At 38.9% G+C, this 14,293-nt stretch overlaps 1 protein-coding gene and 2 pseudogenes across 2 annotated transcripts in view; all 3 read right to left on the reverse strand.

Annotated features, from left to right (window-relative positions):
• The window catches only part of CATSPERB (cation channel sperm associated auxiliary subunit beta), a 158,632-nt gene that overhangs the window by 18,831 nt on the left and 125,508 nt on the right, over positions 1-14,293 (reverse strand). For both annotated transcript variants that reach the window (XM_054448695.2, XM_054448693.2), the window contains 2 exons: positions 12,726-12,923; positions 10,526-10,636 (listed from right to left, as the gene is read on the reverse strand). In XM_054448695.2, coding sequence (XP_054304670.1) covers positions 10,526-10,636; positions 12,726-12,923 — 309 coding nt within the window. The remainder of the gene's footprint in view (positions 1-10,525; positions 10,637-12,725; positions 12,924-14,293) is intronic.
• On the reverse strand, positions 4,880-5,551 carry LOC129012729 (DNA-directed RNA polymerase III subunit RPC7-like; annotated as a pseudogene).
• Positions 6,625-7,537, reverse strand: LOC129012728 (homeobox protein NANOG-like; annotated as a pseudogene).

Below are 14,293 nucleotides of genomic sequence, written 5' to 3' on the forward strand. Positions count from 1 at the left end.
AATTCAGTTAACTCCTATTCTGTTTGATAGTCATGAACATTTCAGCTCTCCATGAGAGTTTCAAAGTTCCTTTATTCCAGTGTCACAATTTCCAAAGTTATCAGAAAACCTGCATTTAAGTGCACCTGTTACAGTCCTATAGCTAATTATAAACCCACCCCCCTTTTTTTTTTTTGAGACAGAGTCTTACTCTGTCACCCAGGCTGGAGTACAGTGGCACGATCTCGGCTCACTGCAAGCTCCGCCTCCTGGGTTCATGCTATTCTCCTGCCTCAGCCTCCCCAGTAGTTGGGACTACAGGTGCCTGTCGCCACGCCCGGCTAATTTTTTGTATTTTTAGTGGAGATGGGGTTTCACCATGTTAGCCAGGATGGTCTCAATCTCCTGACCTTGTGATCCGCCAGCCTTGGACTCCCAACGTGCTGGGATTACAGGCATGAGCCACCATGCCTGGCCTATAAATCCACCTTTTAAAGAGCATTTAAAACAAGGCAAAACAAGACAATTGTTTGTGGATGAAAAAAATTTTAAGGCAGCCATAGTTAAAAGACACAATTGACAAGGAAATTTGTTACCTCTGTGGCACATGATAACTTTAACACAACAATTATGATTATTACTGATAATGTACACTAAGTTATATCAGAATTACAGGAGTTTCCTATAAATTTGTAACAAAATTAGATATGTATACAAATATAGCCCAAAGAAAGCCAAACACAATTTCATATTTGACAATGCTTCCTGTATAATTTTTATACCAAAATAAGCCAAGTTATGTCATTTTTGGACTTAAGGAACCTAATGTCTTAAAGGACTAATTAGGTTAGAAAAAGACATAATTTTTTTTTTTTTTGAGATGGAGTCTCGCACTGTCGCCCAGGCTGGAGTGCAGTGTAGCTGGAACTACAGGCGCCTGCCACCATGCCCAGCTAATTTTTTTTTTTTTTTTTGTATTTTTAGTAGAGATGGGGTTTCACTGTGTTAGCCAGGATGGTCTCAATCTCCTGACCTCATGATCTGCCTGCTTTGGCCTCCCAAAGTGCTGGGATTATAGGCATGAGCCACAGTGCCTGGCCAAAAAGATATAATTTATAATTTGATTTTGGAAAGTTTGTCAAATATAAAAGCTTTAAAACATTTGATATTACAAAATAGTATTACAGGTCATTGTAAAGTCATTTATTTAACCAAAGTGATAATTCCAGCATTCCAAAAAAAGCAAAAACCTTCATTATTTGAGTTGAGACTTAATTTTCTAAACAAGAAACCCTAATAAAAACAGCATGAAGCCGATTACATTTGTTTTCCAAAATTTTGTAAACAATCTATAAAATTTAATCTTGATTATAAAATATAACTTCCATAAGCCTTTTATAACCTTTATTAAGAGGTTCTTTAATGCTTCAAGAAAACCGTGTTAATCTGACATGGGGGTCCATATACTGGTTTTGCATCAGTGTGCCTTTGACATTAATAATTAATTTATAGAGAAACTGAACTTAGTGTATCTTTCAAAATTGGCCCTTACAATCTTATGTGCCCACCTCTTCTGCAGTAGTCCCCGGGCCTTAAGCAGTTGAATGGCTTTAATTTCTTGCCCATGTCTCAGGAATGCAGTTTGTTTTAATTGGCATCTTCTTTTTTTTTAATTTTATTATTATTATACTTTAAGTTTTAGGGTACATGTGCACAATGTGCACGTTTGTTACATATATATACATGTGCCATGTTGGTGTGTTGCAACCATTAACTTGTCATTTAGCATTAGGTATATCTCTTAATGCTATCCCTCCCCACTCCCCCCACCCCTTAATTGGCATCTTCTATGGGGCCTGAAGATGAGGTTTAATTGCTGTCAGTGTTTAAGATTTAGCAGCACTTGGTGCCCTTTTAGACCCAGAAGTTAAGGCCCTCTAACTCAATGTTACAAGGACTTTAAAAGCACATACAGGAAGATACATGGATGTAATAACATTAATTAAAAAATGTTTTATCTCAGTTTTTTTCCCTAAGCAAATCAAAATTTAATAATAATATGACAACTTGATTATATAAAAGTTTTTGTTTTTCTTTAAATATATAAATCCTCTTATTGTGACTTACACTGACTATTCATGACATGGCCAGACTTTCTGATTTGTTCTGAAATTCCCTCCTTTTTAAACAACCAGTTATTTTATTTTGGGACAAAATTTACCACACAAGATTCTTTCTTATATACAATTATTTCTCTTTAAGCTTTTTTACCTAAAAAAAAACCTCTTTATTTTTATAACTTTCTTTACATCATTTTTATTCCTGACTCCTTTTACCTTGTTTTATATATAACTTTTAAATAAGCTTTGAATTAGACAAAACTTGTTCACTTTTTTTTTTTAAAGGACACACTTTTTTTTCTTTAGCAAGAATGTTTTCCTACAATATATATTTATTGGAAAATACTCAAATAATGAAATATCTATTATTTAATTTAATATAACTTTATATTCTAAATTATGACAAGTTTGTCTACAAGTATTTATCCCATTACATTTACCTAATTGTTTTAATTATTTACCTAGATTATTTATGAAAACTGTGATAGTCATGATTTAAAGTTATGAAACTCATTGCAAAATTATAACTCAGACAGTCAGGAAAGATTTGACTGGCCGGGTGTGGTGGCTCACACCTGTAATCCCAGCACTTTGGGAAGCCAAGGCGGGCGGACCACAAAGTCAGGAGATCGAGACCATCCTGGCTAACATGGTGAAACCCCATCTCTACTAAAAATACAAAAAATTAGCCGGGCATGGTGGCGGGCGCTTGTAGCTACTTGGGAGGCTGAGGCAGGAGAATGGCATGAACCTAGGAGGCGGAGCTTGCAGTGAGCTGAGATTGTGCCACTGCACTCCAGCCTGGGCGACAGAGCAAAAAAAAAAAAAAGACAGTTTATTTTTATTTTGCCAAGGTTGAGGATGTGCCCATGACACAGCCTCAGGAAGTCCTGAAAACATGTGCCCAAGGTGGTCAGGGCAAAGCTTGGTTTTATATGTTTAGGGAGACATGAGACATCAATCAGTATATGTAAGAAGTACATTGGTTCAGTCTGGAAGGGGAGGACAACTTGAAGCAAAGGCACGAAGACTCAAGTGGGGAAGGAGCTTCCAGGTCACAGAAAGGTGATACACAAATGGTTACATTCTTTTGAGTTTCTGATTAGCCTTTCCAAAGGAGGCAAATCAGATATGAATCTATCTCAGTGAGCAAAGGAGTGACTTTGAATAGAAAAGGAGGCAGGTTTGCCCTAAGCAGTTCCCAGCTTGAGTTTTCCTTAGTGATATTGGGGCCCAAGATACTTTGCCATTGAAAGTGATCTTTTTCCTGAGAAAGTCATGTTGCAAAATGGCACAAGACAATACACATTTTCTCTAATTTTCCGCAGGAATACAAGATAGGAAAATCAGATTACAATATATTTTGTGAGGAAAACATGTTTCTTAAAATTGTGTTTTCAGTTACTCTCCAAACCACACATTTTTAGAGGGTGAGAGCCAAATGTAAATTAAGAAGTGATCTTTATGGCAAGAGAATGAATACATATGGTAAATTTTGGTTGGTGTTTATACAATTTTTGTAGGAAATTGTTTATGAGTGGAGAAACTAAGGCACAGAAGCAACCAAGCTCAGGTTCAAGGTTGAGTTTAACAGTACAGGTAGAAATAGAATCTAGGGATCTGATTCTCACATTAGAGGATAATAATATCTTCCTAAAGGGGAAAAATACAATTTTTTTTGGTAGAGCACATTGATAAATCATTTTTGAAATATATAATATGACTTTCCTTGAAAATCTTTGGCATTTGTGAGAGTCTTTGTAAGCTGAGGTTTTTAGGTATTTTTTCCCAAAAAATATGTAAAGTTAGGGGAGCTAGCTTTAAAGTTAAACAACAAAAAAATTAATCTTAATTTCAAAATGACCTGAGTTCATTTTGCATTTTTATATAAATCAATTGTACAGCTTGAGTACATAAAAGGCCACCAACACTTCATAGAGTTCACACACATGCATTCTACAGTGATATTTATATGACCAGAACTTATTTTACACTTACATAAAGTATAAAATTAAATAAAATGTCTTAGTCAAATTTTTCATAAGCCCAACTACTTGAAGATGTCAAAGTTATTACAGTGGGATGATTAATTCATATATCATACAGTATTAGGTTAGTCCCAAATTCAAGTATTTATAATATTCACCCCATGTGAAAGTTTCTTTGTACTGGCTAAGCTGTGAGCTGTGAAATTTATATTGCTTAGTTTGGTATTTTTCCCTGAGTGTATGTTTTCCATCACAAAACCTCTACCTCACAATTCTGTAATTGTAAGAGCTCAGGTTGGTTTATGTAGTCATAATGCAGTAGTCTAGAATATACCATGTAAAAATTAAAAATAAAATTATTTTCAAGTTTCTTTGTTTTTAACGTGCTCCATGTGCTGTATTATATCAACTTTCAGGTTCTAGAAATCCATTATGACTAGCAATAGTCTTACAAAAGATCAGCAATTAAGCAAGAATGTATGTATACATAGATTAAGAGAGCAAAAATTATTTAGGCACATTCATATTCAAATAATACAAAGAAATCCAAGAGAGTACATAAGAGAGATGGCAGAAGTGTTTAGAAGGAATGTCGGAATGTCAGGGACTAATTTGTAAGGTAACTAGAATGTAAACTCAAAGTGGCTTTGAATATTTTGGTAACAAATATTTGTACAAAAAAAAACCAAACAAAAATAAATACTTATTCCTTATCAGAAATAAAATACAAAACAAGTCTGTCCAAATGTTCAGAAGCTGCATCATAAAAACATTTTTTGAAAAATTTCATGCCTAATAGGTTGCTTCATCCATGTTGTCATCACTGTCTGCGCCAAAATCATTTCCATCTTCAAAGTATGAATTAATGTAGTCATTTCCCTCTTCTTGCTCTGCTTCATCATATCTCTCCTGTTCTGCAGCATCATTGTCATCATCATCATCACCTTCTTTACTTTTCTCTCTGCTTTCTTCTTTCTCTTAATTTTCCTCATCTGATTTTTCATCATCACCTCTCTTTTCCAATTCCTCAATTTTTTTCAACACATCTGCAGTATTAGTGAGTGATGTGCATTTGCCTGCGTCTTTTGCCTTTTTGGGTTTTGGGCCTGCTTTTTTACATTTATTTCTTGGCATCGTCTCTCTTGGAAGTCTTCTCCAATCTGGTATCCATTCTTCCTTGTATACCTTCATGTATCTTTTACTATATCTTTCAATATGTTGTCTTTCTTCATGTGTTTCAATAAAATAAGGCATTCTTTTCATTGTTTCTCTCAACTCCTGTTTCAAAGCCAGCATATATTATTCACCTTCTCCTGTTTTCAGTGGCATCGGTTTATAATCTATACCAGGAAATAGTGGGGGTGGTTTCAACACTACATCAGGTAACTTTTTACCTTTGCTAAATCCAACAGCCTCAATATTAAAGGTATAAGCAGCATGTCCTCTTCCTTTATTCCCAGCCATCAGAACTAGTTATACCAGATAAGTGGGCAAATTCTGTTCCCTAAGTCTCAAAGTGTGGGCAAAACTCTGCAGCTGAAATGCCGGCTGGCAAGGAAGGGGTGCAGGCAGAGGATGCCACTGCTCTAGAGCCTAAGAAGCGCACACTGCCCTCAGAAAAGAGGTTTAATTGGCTCACAGTTCCACAGGCTGCACAGGAAGCATGGCAGCATCAGCTTCTGGGGATGCCTCAGGGAACTTACAATCATGGCAAAAGGCAAAAGGGAGTGAGGCAGGAAGAGACAGAGGAGGAGCAGGAGGTAGAGAGAAAAGGGGGAGTTGCTACAGACTTTTAAACAACCAGAACTTGTGAGAACTCTATCATGAGAACAGCACTAGTGGGATGGTGCTAAACCATTCATGAGAGACCGCCCCCATCATACATGAGGCCCCACCTCCAACATTGGGGATTACAATTCGACATGAGATTTGGTGGGGACACAGATCCAAACCATATCACCTTCTTTGGAGAAATGTCTATTCAAGAACTTCATCTATCTTTTTCCTTCTTTCCTTTTTTCCTTTCCTTCCTTCCTTCCTTCCTTCTTTCCTTTTCTTTTCTTTTTTCTTTTCCCTTCCTTCCTTCCTTCCTTCCTTTTCTTTCTTTCTTTCTTTCTTTCTTTCTTTCTTTCTTTCTTTCCTTCTCTCTTTCTTTCTTCTCTCTCTTTCTCTCTTTCTTTCTTTTTTTGGAGTCTCACTCTGTCACCCAGGCTAGACTGCAATGGTCGATCTCAGCTCACTGCAATCTCCACTTCCTGAGCTCAAGTGATTCTCCCGCCTCAGCCTCCTGAGTAGCTGGGACTACAGGCACATGCCTGTCTTTTCTCCAGGAAGATTCAATAGGAAAAAAGAAAGAAATCTCTCTGATTAGACTCCAACCATACCCCACCCTCCATCAAATTGACTGGATAGGCATAATGGAAACCAGAACATGTGGTTTCCAAACAAGAAAAATCCTGTGAGGGATGGGAGGAGGGGAGAGGAAGGATTCAGACAGGGCCCAGACTGAAATTGAGTAACGTCAATTGCACTCATCTTCACACATCTTCAGGTTGCATGTTCATGGAGTCGTTTAGGAATAAATCCACGGCTTGTGGAGTACTAAAATACTTAGTGGTCTGCTGTATTACATTATGGCTTTCCCCAGCAGCTTGCAAGGCAGCCTCCAAGTCACTGGCAGGATAATTTGGCTGGAACTGCATGCAGGACTGCAGAGATTCCTCTCCACAGTTACAGAAGGGACTGTTCCAGGCCTGATTGTTCCAGGACTGGGTGCACCAGGTCTGAGTGTTCCAGGAGTGGTTGCTCCAGGACTGGATGTTCTGGTCCTGGTTGCTCCAGGTTGAATTGTTCCAGGTCTGGTTGCTCCACATTGGAAAGTTCCCAGTCGTATTCACCAGGCATCCCCGGTGGTAGGAAGAGTAGAGGCTGGGGTAGATAGGTGCTGAGGCCTTCTGAGTCACACCATTGCTATTCTTTGGCCAGTTGTTTTCCTGCCACCTCTTAGATTCCATTCTCTGGTTCTGGAACCAGGTCTTAACCTGTTTGTAGCTGAGGTTCAGGATGTTGGAAAGTTCTTGCATCTGCTAGAGGCTGAAGTATTTCTGTCCCTGAAATCTATCATTGAGTACAAACAGCTGTGTGGAAGAGAACACAGTTCTGGTCTTCTGTTTCTTGAATGGGACCTTGTCTTCCTTTTTTCTGGCACTCTTCTCTGCAGAAGTGGGTTGTTTGCCTTTGGGAGGGGTGGAAGAATCAGGGCTGTCCTAAATAAGCAGATCCATGAAGGAAGGGAGAGACAGTCTCCATGTGAGGCATCTCAGCAGAAGACATTTGCAAGGATGGATAGTTTTCTTCAGGCCCACAAATCACAGGTGTAAGTGAAGAGTCTTTACAGATGGATGCTTTGGAGTAAGGCTGGCTTTGTGAACAAGCTGGATCCACACTCATGTTATTATTGGGGAAGAGGAGGAAAAAATTTAAGAGCTGGACTGGAAAAAAGGTTAAGGTGGCTTTAAGACTTTTTTCTGGAAGATCTTAGAGAAATATGACCTCCAGAAGCGAAAGTATCAAGAAGTTGGGATGAAGTGAGTCGCTGCCACAGTAACCATCATGTTACTTTCTTGCTTAAAACCCTAGATGGCTCTTGATTTCTCTTAGGATAAAATTTGAAATCATTTCCACGGCCGAGGAGATCCTGTAGCATTAGGGCCTGCTGTCCCCAAACTCTCTCGCTGGCTCATTATGTTCCAGGCTGAATGGTCTTTAAGTTTGTCAGAGACACTGAGCCTTTCCCCATCGCCACCCTTTGTATCTGGTGTTGCCTCAGCCTGGAATGCTGTTTGACTCCCTTTCCCCTCCTCTCTGTTACCTCTCTCTCCTCCTCTGTTTGGTTAACCCCTATCCATCTTTCAGTCTTGACTCAGAAGCATTTCCTCTGGGATGTCTTTCCTGACTCACTCATACTGTGTTTTGTGTCTGATCTACTACTGGCCTATCTTAAACTCTTTAAAATGCAGATTTCGGCTGGGCGCTGTGGCTCACGCCTGTAATCCCAGCACTTTGGGAGGCCGAGGCGGGCGGATCACTTGAGGTCAGGAGTTCGAGACCAGCCTGGCCAACATGGTGAAACCCCGTCTCTACTAAAAATACAAAAATTAGCCGGGTGTGGTGGTGGGTGCCTGTAATCCTGGCTGCTTGGGAGGCTGAGGCAGGAGAGTTGCTTGAACCCAGGATGTGGAGGTTGCAGTGACCCAAGATCGTGCCACTGCACTCCAGCCTGGGCGACAGAGCAAGACTCCGTCTCAAACAAACAAACAAACAAATAAAATGCAGATTTCAGGATGGTACCTCATAGTTTCTGATGCGGTAGCTATGAGATTCAGAAAGACGCATTGTAGAAATATTTTTGGGGTGGGTGCCGTGGCTCATGCCTATAATCCCAGCACTTTGAGAAGCCGAGGTGAATGGATCACATGAGGTCAGGAGTTTGAGATCAGCCTGGTTAACATGGCAAAACCCCGTCTCTACTAAAAATGCAAACATTGGCTGTGCGTGGTGGCGCACGCCTGTAATCCCAGCTACTCGGGCCTGAGGCAGGACAATCGCTTGAACCCAGGAGGCGGAGGTTGCAGTGAGCTGAGATCACGCCACTGCACTCCAGCCTGGGTGACAGAGCAAGACTCCGTCTCAAAACTAAACAAAACAAAAAATATTTTCGAATAATTCTGATTCAGGATATGCAGGGCCGTACTGTTCAGAAGCCCTGCACTCGATAATGCTATTTAATTTGTATGTCTTTTTGCTTAAGATATACAAATTCTCACCTATTAGAGTCCATGAAGCTACCATGCTTATCTTGTGCATTGCTGTATCTTCAGAAAATGTCTGGATAGTGCCTGATAACACTAGAAATGCTGAATTTAACACTTGTTGGATGCATAAAAGATGGGGTAGTAACCATTAGGTGTACATACATTCCCTATTTAACTCACAAGAAAATCCTGGGGAAAAAGCCTGGGAAATCAAGCATTTCCATGTAAATATAGTAAAGTCATATTTCAGTAGAGGAGGTGGTTCTATTGACACATCAAGGTTTGTCTTTGGGAGAAACTGGACATGGAGAAGAACTCAGTATCATAGTTAATCATTGCCTGGAGCAGAGCTTCTTAACCTGAAACCCAAGATTTCACAACAAGTCTGTTCACTTCCTAATTGTGTGTGTGTGTGTGTGGTGGGGCGGGGGGTGAATGTGTATTAGTATGTTTCACAATTTTAAAGCATTCTCTAAATCTGTCACTGTTCTGGGCACTGGGGATATAGTAGAGAAGAAATAGATAAAAACCTCTACCTTATGAGCTTACCTTCTCATGGGGTCAGAAAGATGAGAAATAAAATAAGTGAGAAAAATAGGTAAAACTGTAGTAAGCGATATGGAGAAAAATAAGGCAGGGAAGGAGGGGAGACAGTGGAGATGGGGGTTATGATTCTAAATAGAGTGGTCAGAGAAGGGCTTACTATGATGGTGACTTTAGGAAAAGCACCTGAAGAGTCAGCCATGTGGTATCAGGCAGAAGAGCATTCCACACAGAGGGATTTTCTGCAACTGTGAAGGCCATGGGGTGGAAATATGCCCAGCATATTGGAGAAACAGCAAAGAGGCCAGCATGGTTAGAGCAGATCAAGCTGGGAAAATCAGGTCAGACATAATGCCAAGGCCAAAGTCCAAGGAGGACTTTATAAACCATTGCAAGAATTTGGTTTTCACTCTGAATAGGATCGGAAGACAGTGGAGAGTTTTGAGCTAAAGAAACACCAGTTTTATGTACTCGTGTACGTGCACACGTGTATGAATGAATATGACTGTCTGTGCATGTGTATGGGCAGGTGGGTGCATTTTTCTGGAGAGATTCCACAGGCGTCCACGTGGTCTCCTTGAGAAGCTGCCGCACGCTGCACTTTTCCTCTGAACCTAATGGCCCCTCCCTTGTCCCCCTCCCTCCCTCCCTCCACCTTTACAGAGGCAGGGTGCTGCTGGGAGTTGGTTATTTTCTAGGCAGAATCTTAGCGGGAGTTTAAATGTGCCTGCATTGGAGCAGGCAGTTTTCTTCCCTCTTGGACATCATTCCATTCACAGAGCTGAAGAGCTGGGGGCTCCTTTCATTTGAGAAAAGATGCTCTCACCCCATCAATGCAATCCAAATGGGAACCAGGGAGAGTCAAGAGGGAAAGAGTCCATTTAGACTTCTTGGCTCCAAAACTGTATTCAGGAATAGCTGTAAGAGGAGGGGCTAAAGTAGAAGGAGGAGGAACAGAGTAGTAATCATGATAATAACAGCTGCACCTTCTCATTTAACACTCACAGCTATATATATAATTTTACTGAATGATTTCCTGAATTCAAATAAGTGCTAGTTTATTTGTAAAAAAGTTATTTACCTTTGACATGTGAAACAGGTTTCTTGGTATGGGTTTGCTAGGATCTGCATGATAAAAATTATCTGTGAGTGGAATAGCAATTCCCATATTAGATGGAGGCCTGTAGTTTATCTGCAAGTGATTAAACAAAGAAAATTATAATTCATTATTATGAAGTCTTTAATTTATAGATCTTGATTTTCTAGAAAACCAATCAAGGCAAAAATTCAATTTTTAGCTACAAGTGTTAAAGTAGTAAATTTATCTCCCCCAACTTTTCTACCCCTCATTTTCTGGAATTTCAACAATTTTAACCAATGGTAATATAACTTGTAAATAAGTGAAAAAACTGCCATAAAGTCAATGTAATAAAGTTTAAACACTTTATCAAAGAGTCTTAGTGATGTATCATAGTTAGTAAATAATTCTTCAAGTTTGGTTATTTGCTTTTTGTCACAAAGAAAATTATAAGTAATAAGTTAGTTGACAAAGAGCAACATTTTATATTTAAAAAGAGTCACAAATTCTGACAAGGCAAAAGTTAAAATTATTACATTGAAATGGGTAGATAATATAGTTGACCCTTGAATAACACAGGGGTTAGGGGTGCAGACCTCCTGCACAGTCAAAAATTCACATATAACTTTTGACTACCCCAAAACTTAACCATTAATAGCCTACTGTTGACCGGAAGCCTTACTGGTAATATAAAGTCGATTAATATATATTTTGTATGTAATATGTATTATATGCTGTATTCTTACAATAAAGTGAGCTAGAGAAAAAGTGAAAATGCATTTATAGTACTATTCTGTATTTATGGATACTGTAACTTTACATCATCTGTTTACAAGGTGAATTGTCTGTCTGAAATCCAGGGAAACTGCAGCTGAAGAACCTCCATCTACAGTGTGCTTCAAAAAATTCACCTTTTTTTTTTTCGTAATGTCATGACTTTTCTCTGCCTCTTGGGAGTACTTCCAGCATCACTGGTGGCACTTCATATGGGACCCATGGTGTTATTTAAGATTTACAGTATTACACGATGAAAAGTACATTAGAGCCACGAGAGGTCACTTTTTATTGTGATTTGCAATTTACTGGCTAGGTGAACTGCTCACATGCGGATGAATAGCCTCTCAGGGCATTTTAAAGGAATACTGGCAACATTTGAGTTCACCCAAGTAGCACCAGAAGGTGGCTACAAAATTATTACAGCAGTACAGTGTGTACTACAGCTGATCTTATGCACTTATGATTTAATACTGTATCTTTACATTTGCTTACATTTCTCTGGCTCCATGTAGGATCTGTGTTTGTGTGTGTAAGTTTTGATAAATTTTAACTTTTTGTAATAGATTTGTGTATAGTTTATGACAGTAAGTGATAAAATAGACTAGTATCTATATATATTTTATGCGTTCATGACATATCCAACTTTTTATTAAATTTTTAGATATTTCTTTTTAAAATTTATGTATTTATTTTTGAGACAGAGTCATGCTCTGTGCTCTGTTGCTCAGGCTGGAGTGCAGTGGCACCATCTCCGCTCACTGCAATCCCTGCTTCCCGGGCTCAGCCTCCCGAGTAGCTGGGATTATAGGCGTGTGCCACCGTGCCAGGCTAATTTTTGTATTTTTTGTAGAGATGGGGTTTCTCCATGTTGGTCAGGCTGGTCTCGATATCCTGACCTCAAGTTATCTGCCCGCCTTGGCCTCCCAAAGTGCTGGGATTACAGGCATGAGCCACCATGCCTGGCTGATTCTTTCTGCATTTCTAAGCTATGAGGTTTGTCTGTGAATTTTTTCAATTGTCACAAAATTCCAAAAAAAAGTCCAATATATTTCTTGAAAAAAATCCGCATGTAAGTGGACCTATGCAGTTCAAACCTATTGTTCAAAGGCTAATTGTATCAGCTTAGGACAAGTCAATGTAAGGGAAAATAGTTGAATATATCACAAAAGCCAAAGATCACACCAACATATAAACTGTAAAATGATAATAATAATGACACTAAGTTACCAGGAAAAATAATTATTTCAGAAAGCTTTTACAGCTTAGAAATCATCACATCCTCAAAATGACATGAGGATTAAAAAATAACTGTGAAGTGTTTTGAGCCACTCACAAAACAAATGCTGAAACTGAATGGGTAGACAATCACACAAAAGTCACATAGCATTGCTTCTTAAACCAATATACTTAGATTTTTTTTTTTTACCGGCAAAGTTTTGATGAGGTTAAAACCCTGACTGTCTTTATGAACTCCACTAATCCAGTCTTCAAATGGGATAAATTTGCTAGGAATGTGATGCATAGATCTGAGGTAACTACAGCTGCTTTTCAGTGTTGGAACCATTGTCGTAACAAAGCACTCAGTAGAGGCTGACCACATAATAAATGCCAGTGAAGTTGAACCCTGGAAATAACCAAATAAATGAAGGTTATTTAAAGTAACTGTTATGGACTGAACTGTGTCCAACCAAAAATCACATGTTGAAACCCCAACCTCCAGTATCTCAAAATGTGGCTGTATTTGGAGATAGGGCCTTTAAGGAGGTAATTAAGGTAAAATGAGGTCATTTGGGTGGGCCCCAATCCAGTGTCACTGGTGTCATCTTATAAGAAGAGGAGATTAGGATATAGACAACACAGAAGCTGAGGGGCAACCATATGAGGACACAGCAAGAAGATGGCCATATACAAGCCAAGTAGAGGGGCTGCAGAGGAAACCAACCCTGCTGATATCTTGCTCTTGAACTTGTAGCCACTAGAACTGTAAGAAAATAAATTTCCATTGTTTGAGTCACCAAGCCACCAAGTCAGTGGTATTTTGTTGTGGCAGCCATAGCAAACTAATATAGTGAAGAACATAGAAAACTAAAAAATACAGAAAAATAAAAGAAATAGAAAAAGACATGACAGAAGTAGAAAAATATTTGACCATAAAGATCTGTTTGAGAATAAATCATAATAGAAAACATATTCTTTTCCAGGAAGAAATATATTCCAATCTAATTGGTTTGGGGAAGCATTTGGAAATAAGCTAGGATCAAGAACCTGAGGACTGGCTGGGCATGGTGGCTCACGCCTGTAATCCCAGCACTTTGGGAGGCTGAGGTGGGTGGATGACCTGAGTTCAGGAGTTCAAGGCCAGCTTGGCCAACATCGTGAAACCCCACCTCTACTAAAAGTACAAAAATCAGCCGGACGTGGTGGCATAGGCCTGTAGTCCCAGCTGCTTGGGAGGCTGAGGCAGGAGAATTGCTTGAGCCCGGGAGGTGAAGGTTGCAGTGAGCCAAGATAACACCACTGCACTCCAGACTGGGTGACAGAGCTAGCCGTCTCAAAAAAAAAAAAAAAAAAAAACCCAAAAAAACCCAAAAACAAAACAAAAATAAAAAAAGGAACATGAGGACCCAGTTAATAATACTGTATTATATTCAGTACTTAAGTATTTTTGCTGAATTAGCAGATTATAGCTGCTTTTACCACATTAGGGGAAAGTGAATGCCTATGTGAGGTATTTATTCCACAATGGTAATCATTTTACTACATATATGTGTCTTATAACAACACATTGTATTCCTTAAATATACACAACAAAATTTATTTAAAAATATTTTTAAAAGACTTATTAAATAAATACCATTATTACATCCAACTCATATCGTTGAGGCTTCCCCATTCACTGATGAGCACCTGAATATTTGGTTTGATGATATAAATAAAATAACTTTGATTGTTTACTGTTTACTCTTTCTTTCTTTTTTTAAGAGACGAGATCGT

This window comes from Pongo pygmaeus, chromosome 15 (genome assembly GCF_028885625.2).
Source record: "Pongo pygmaeus isolate AG05252 chromosome 15, NHGRI_mPonPyg2-v2.0_pri, whole genome shotgun sequence".
Lineage (NCBI taxonomy): Eukaryota > Metazoa > Chordata > Mammalia > Primates > Hominidae > Pongo > Pongo pygmaeus.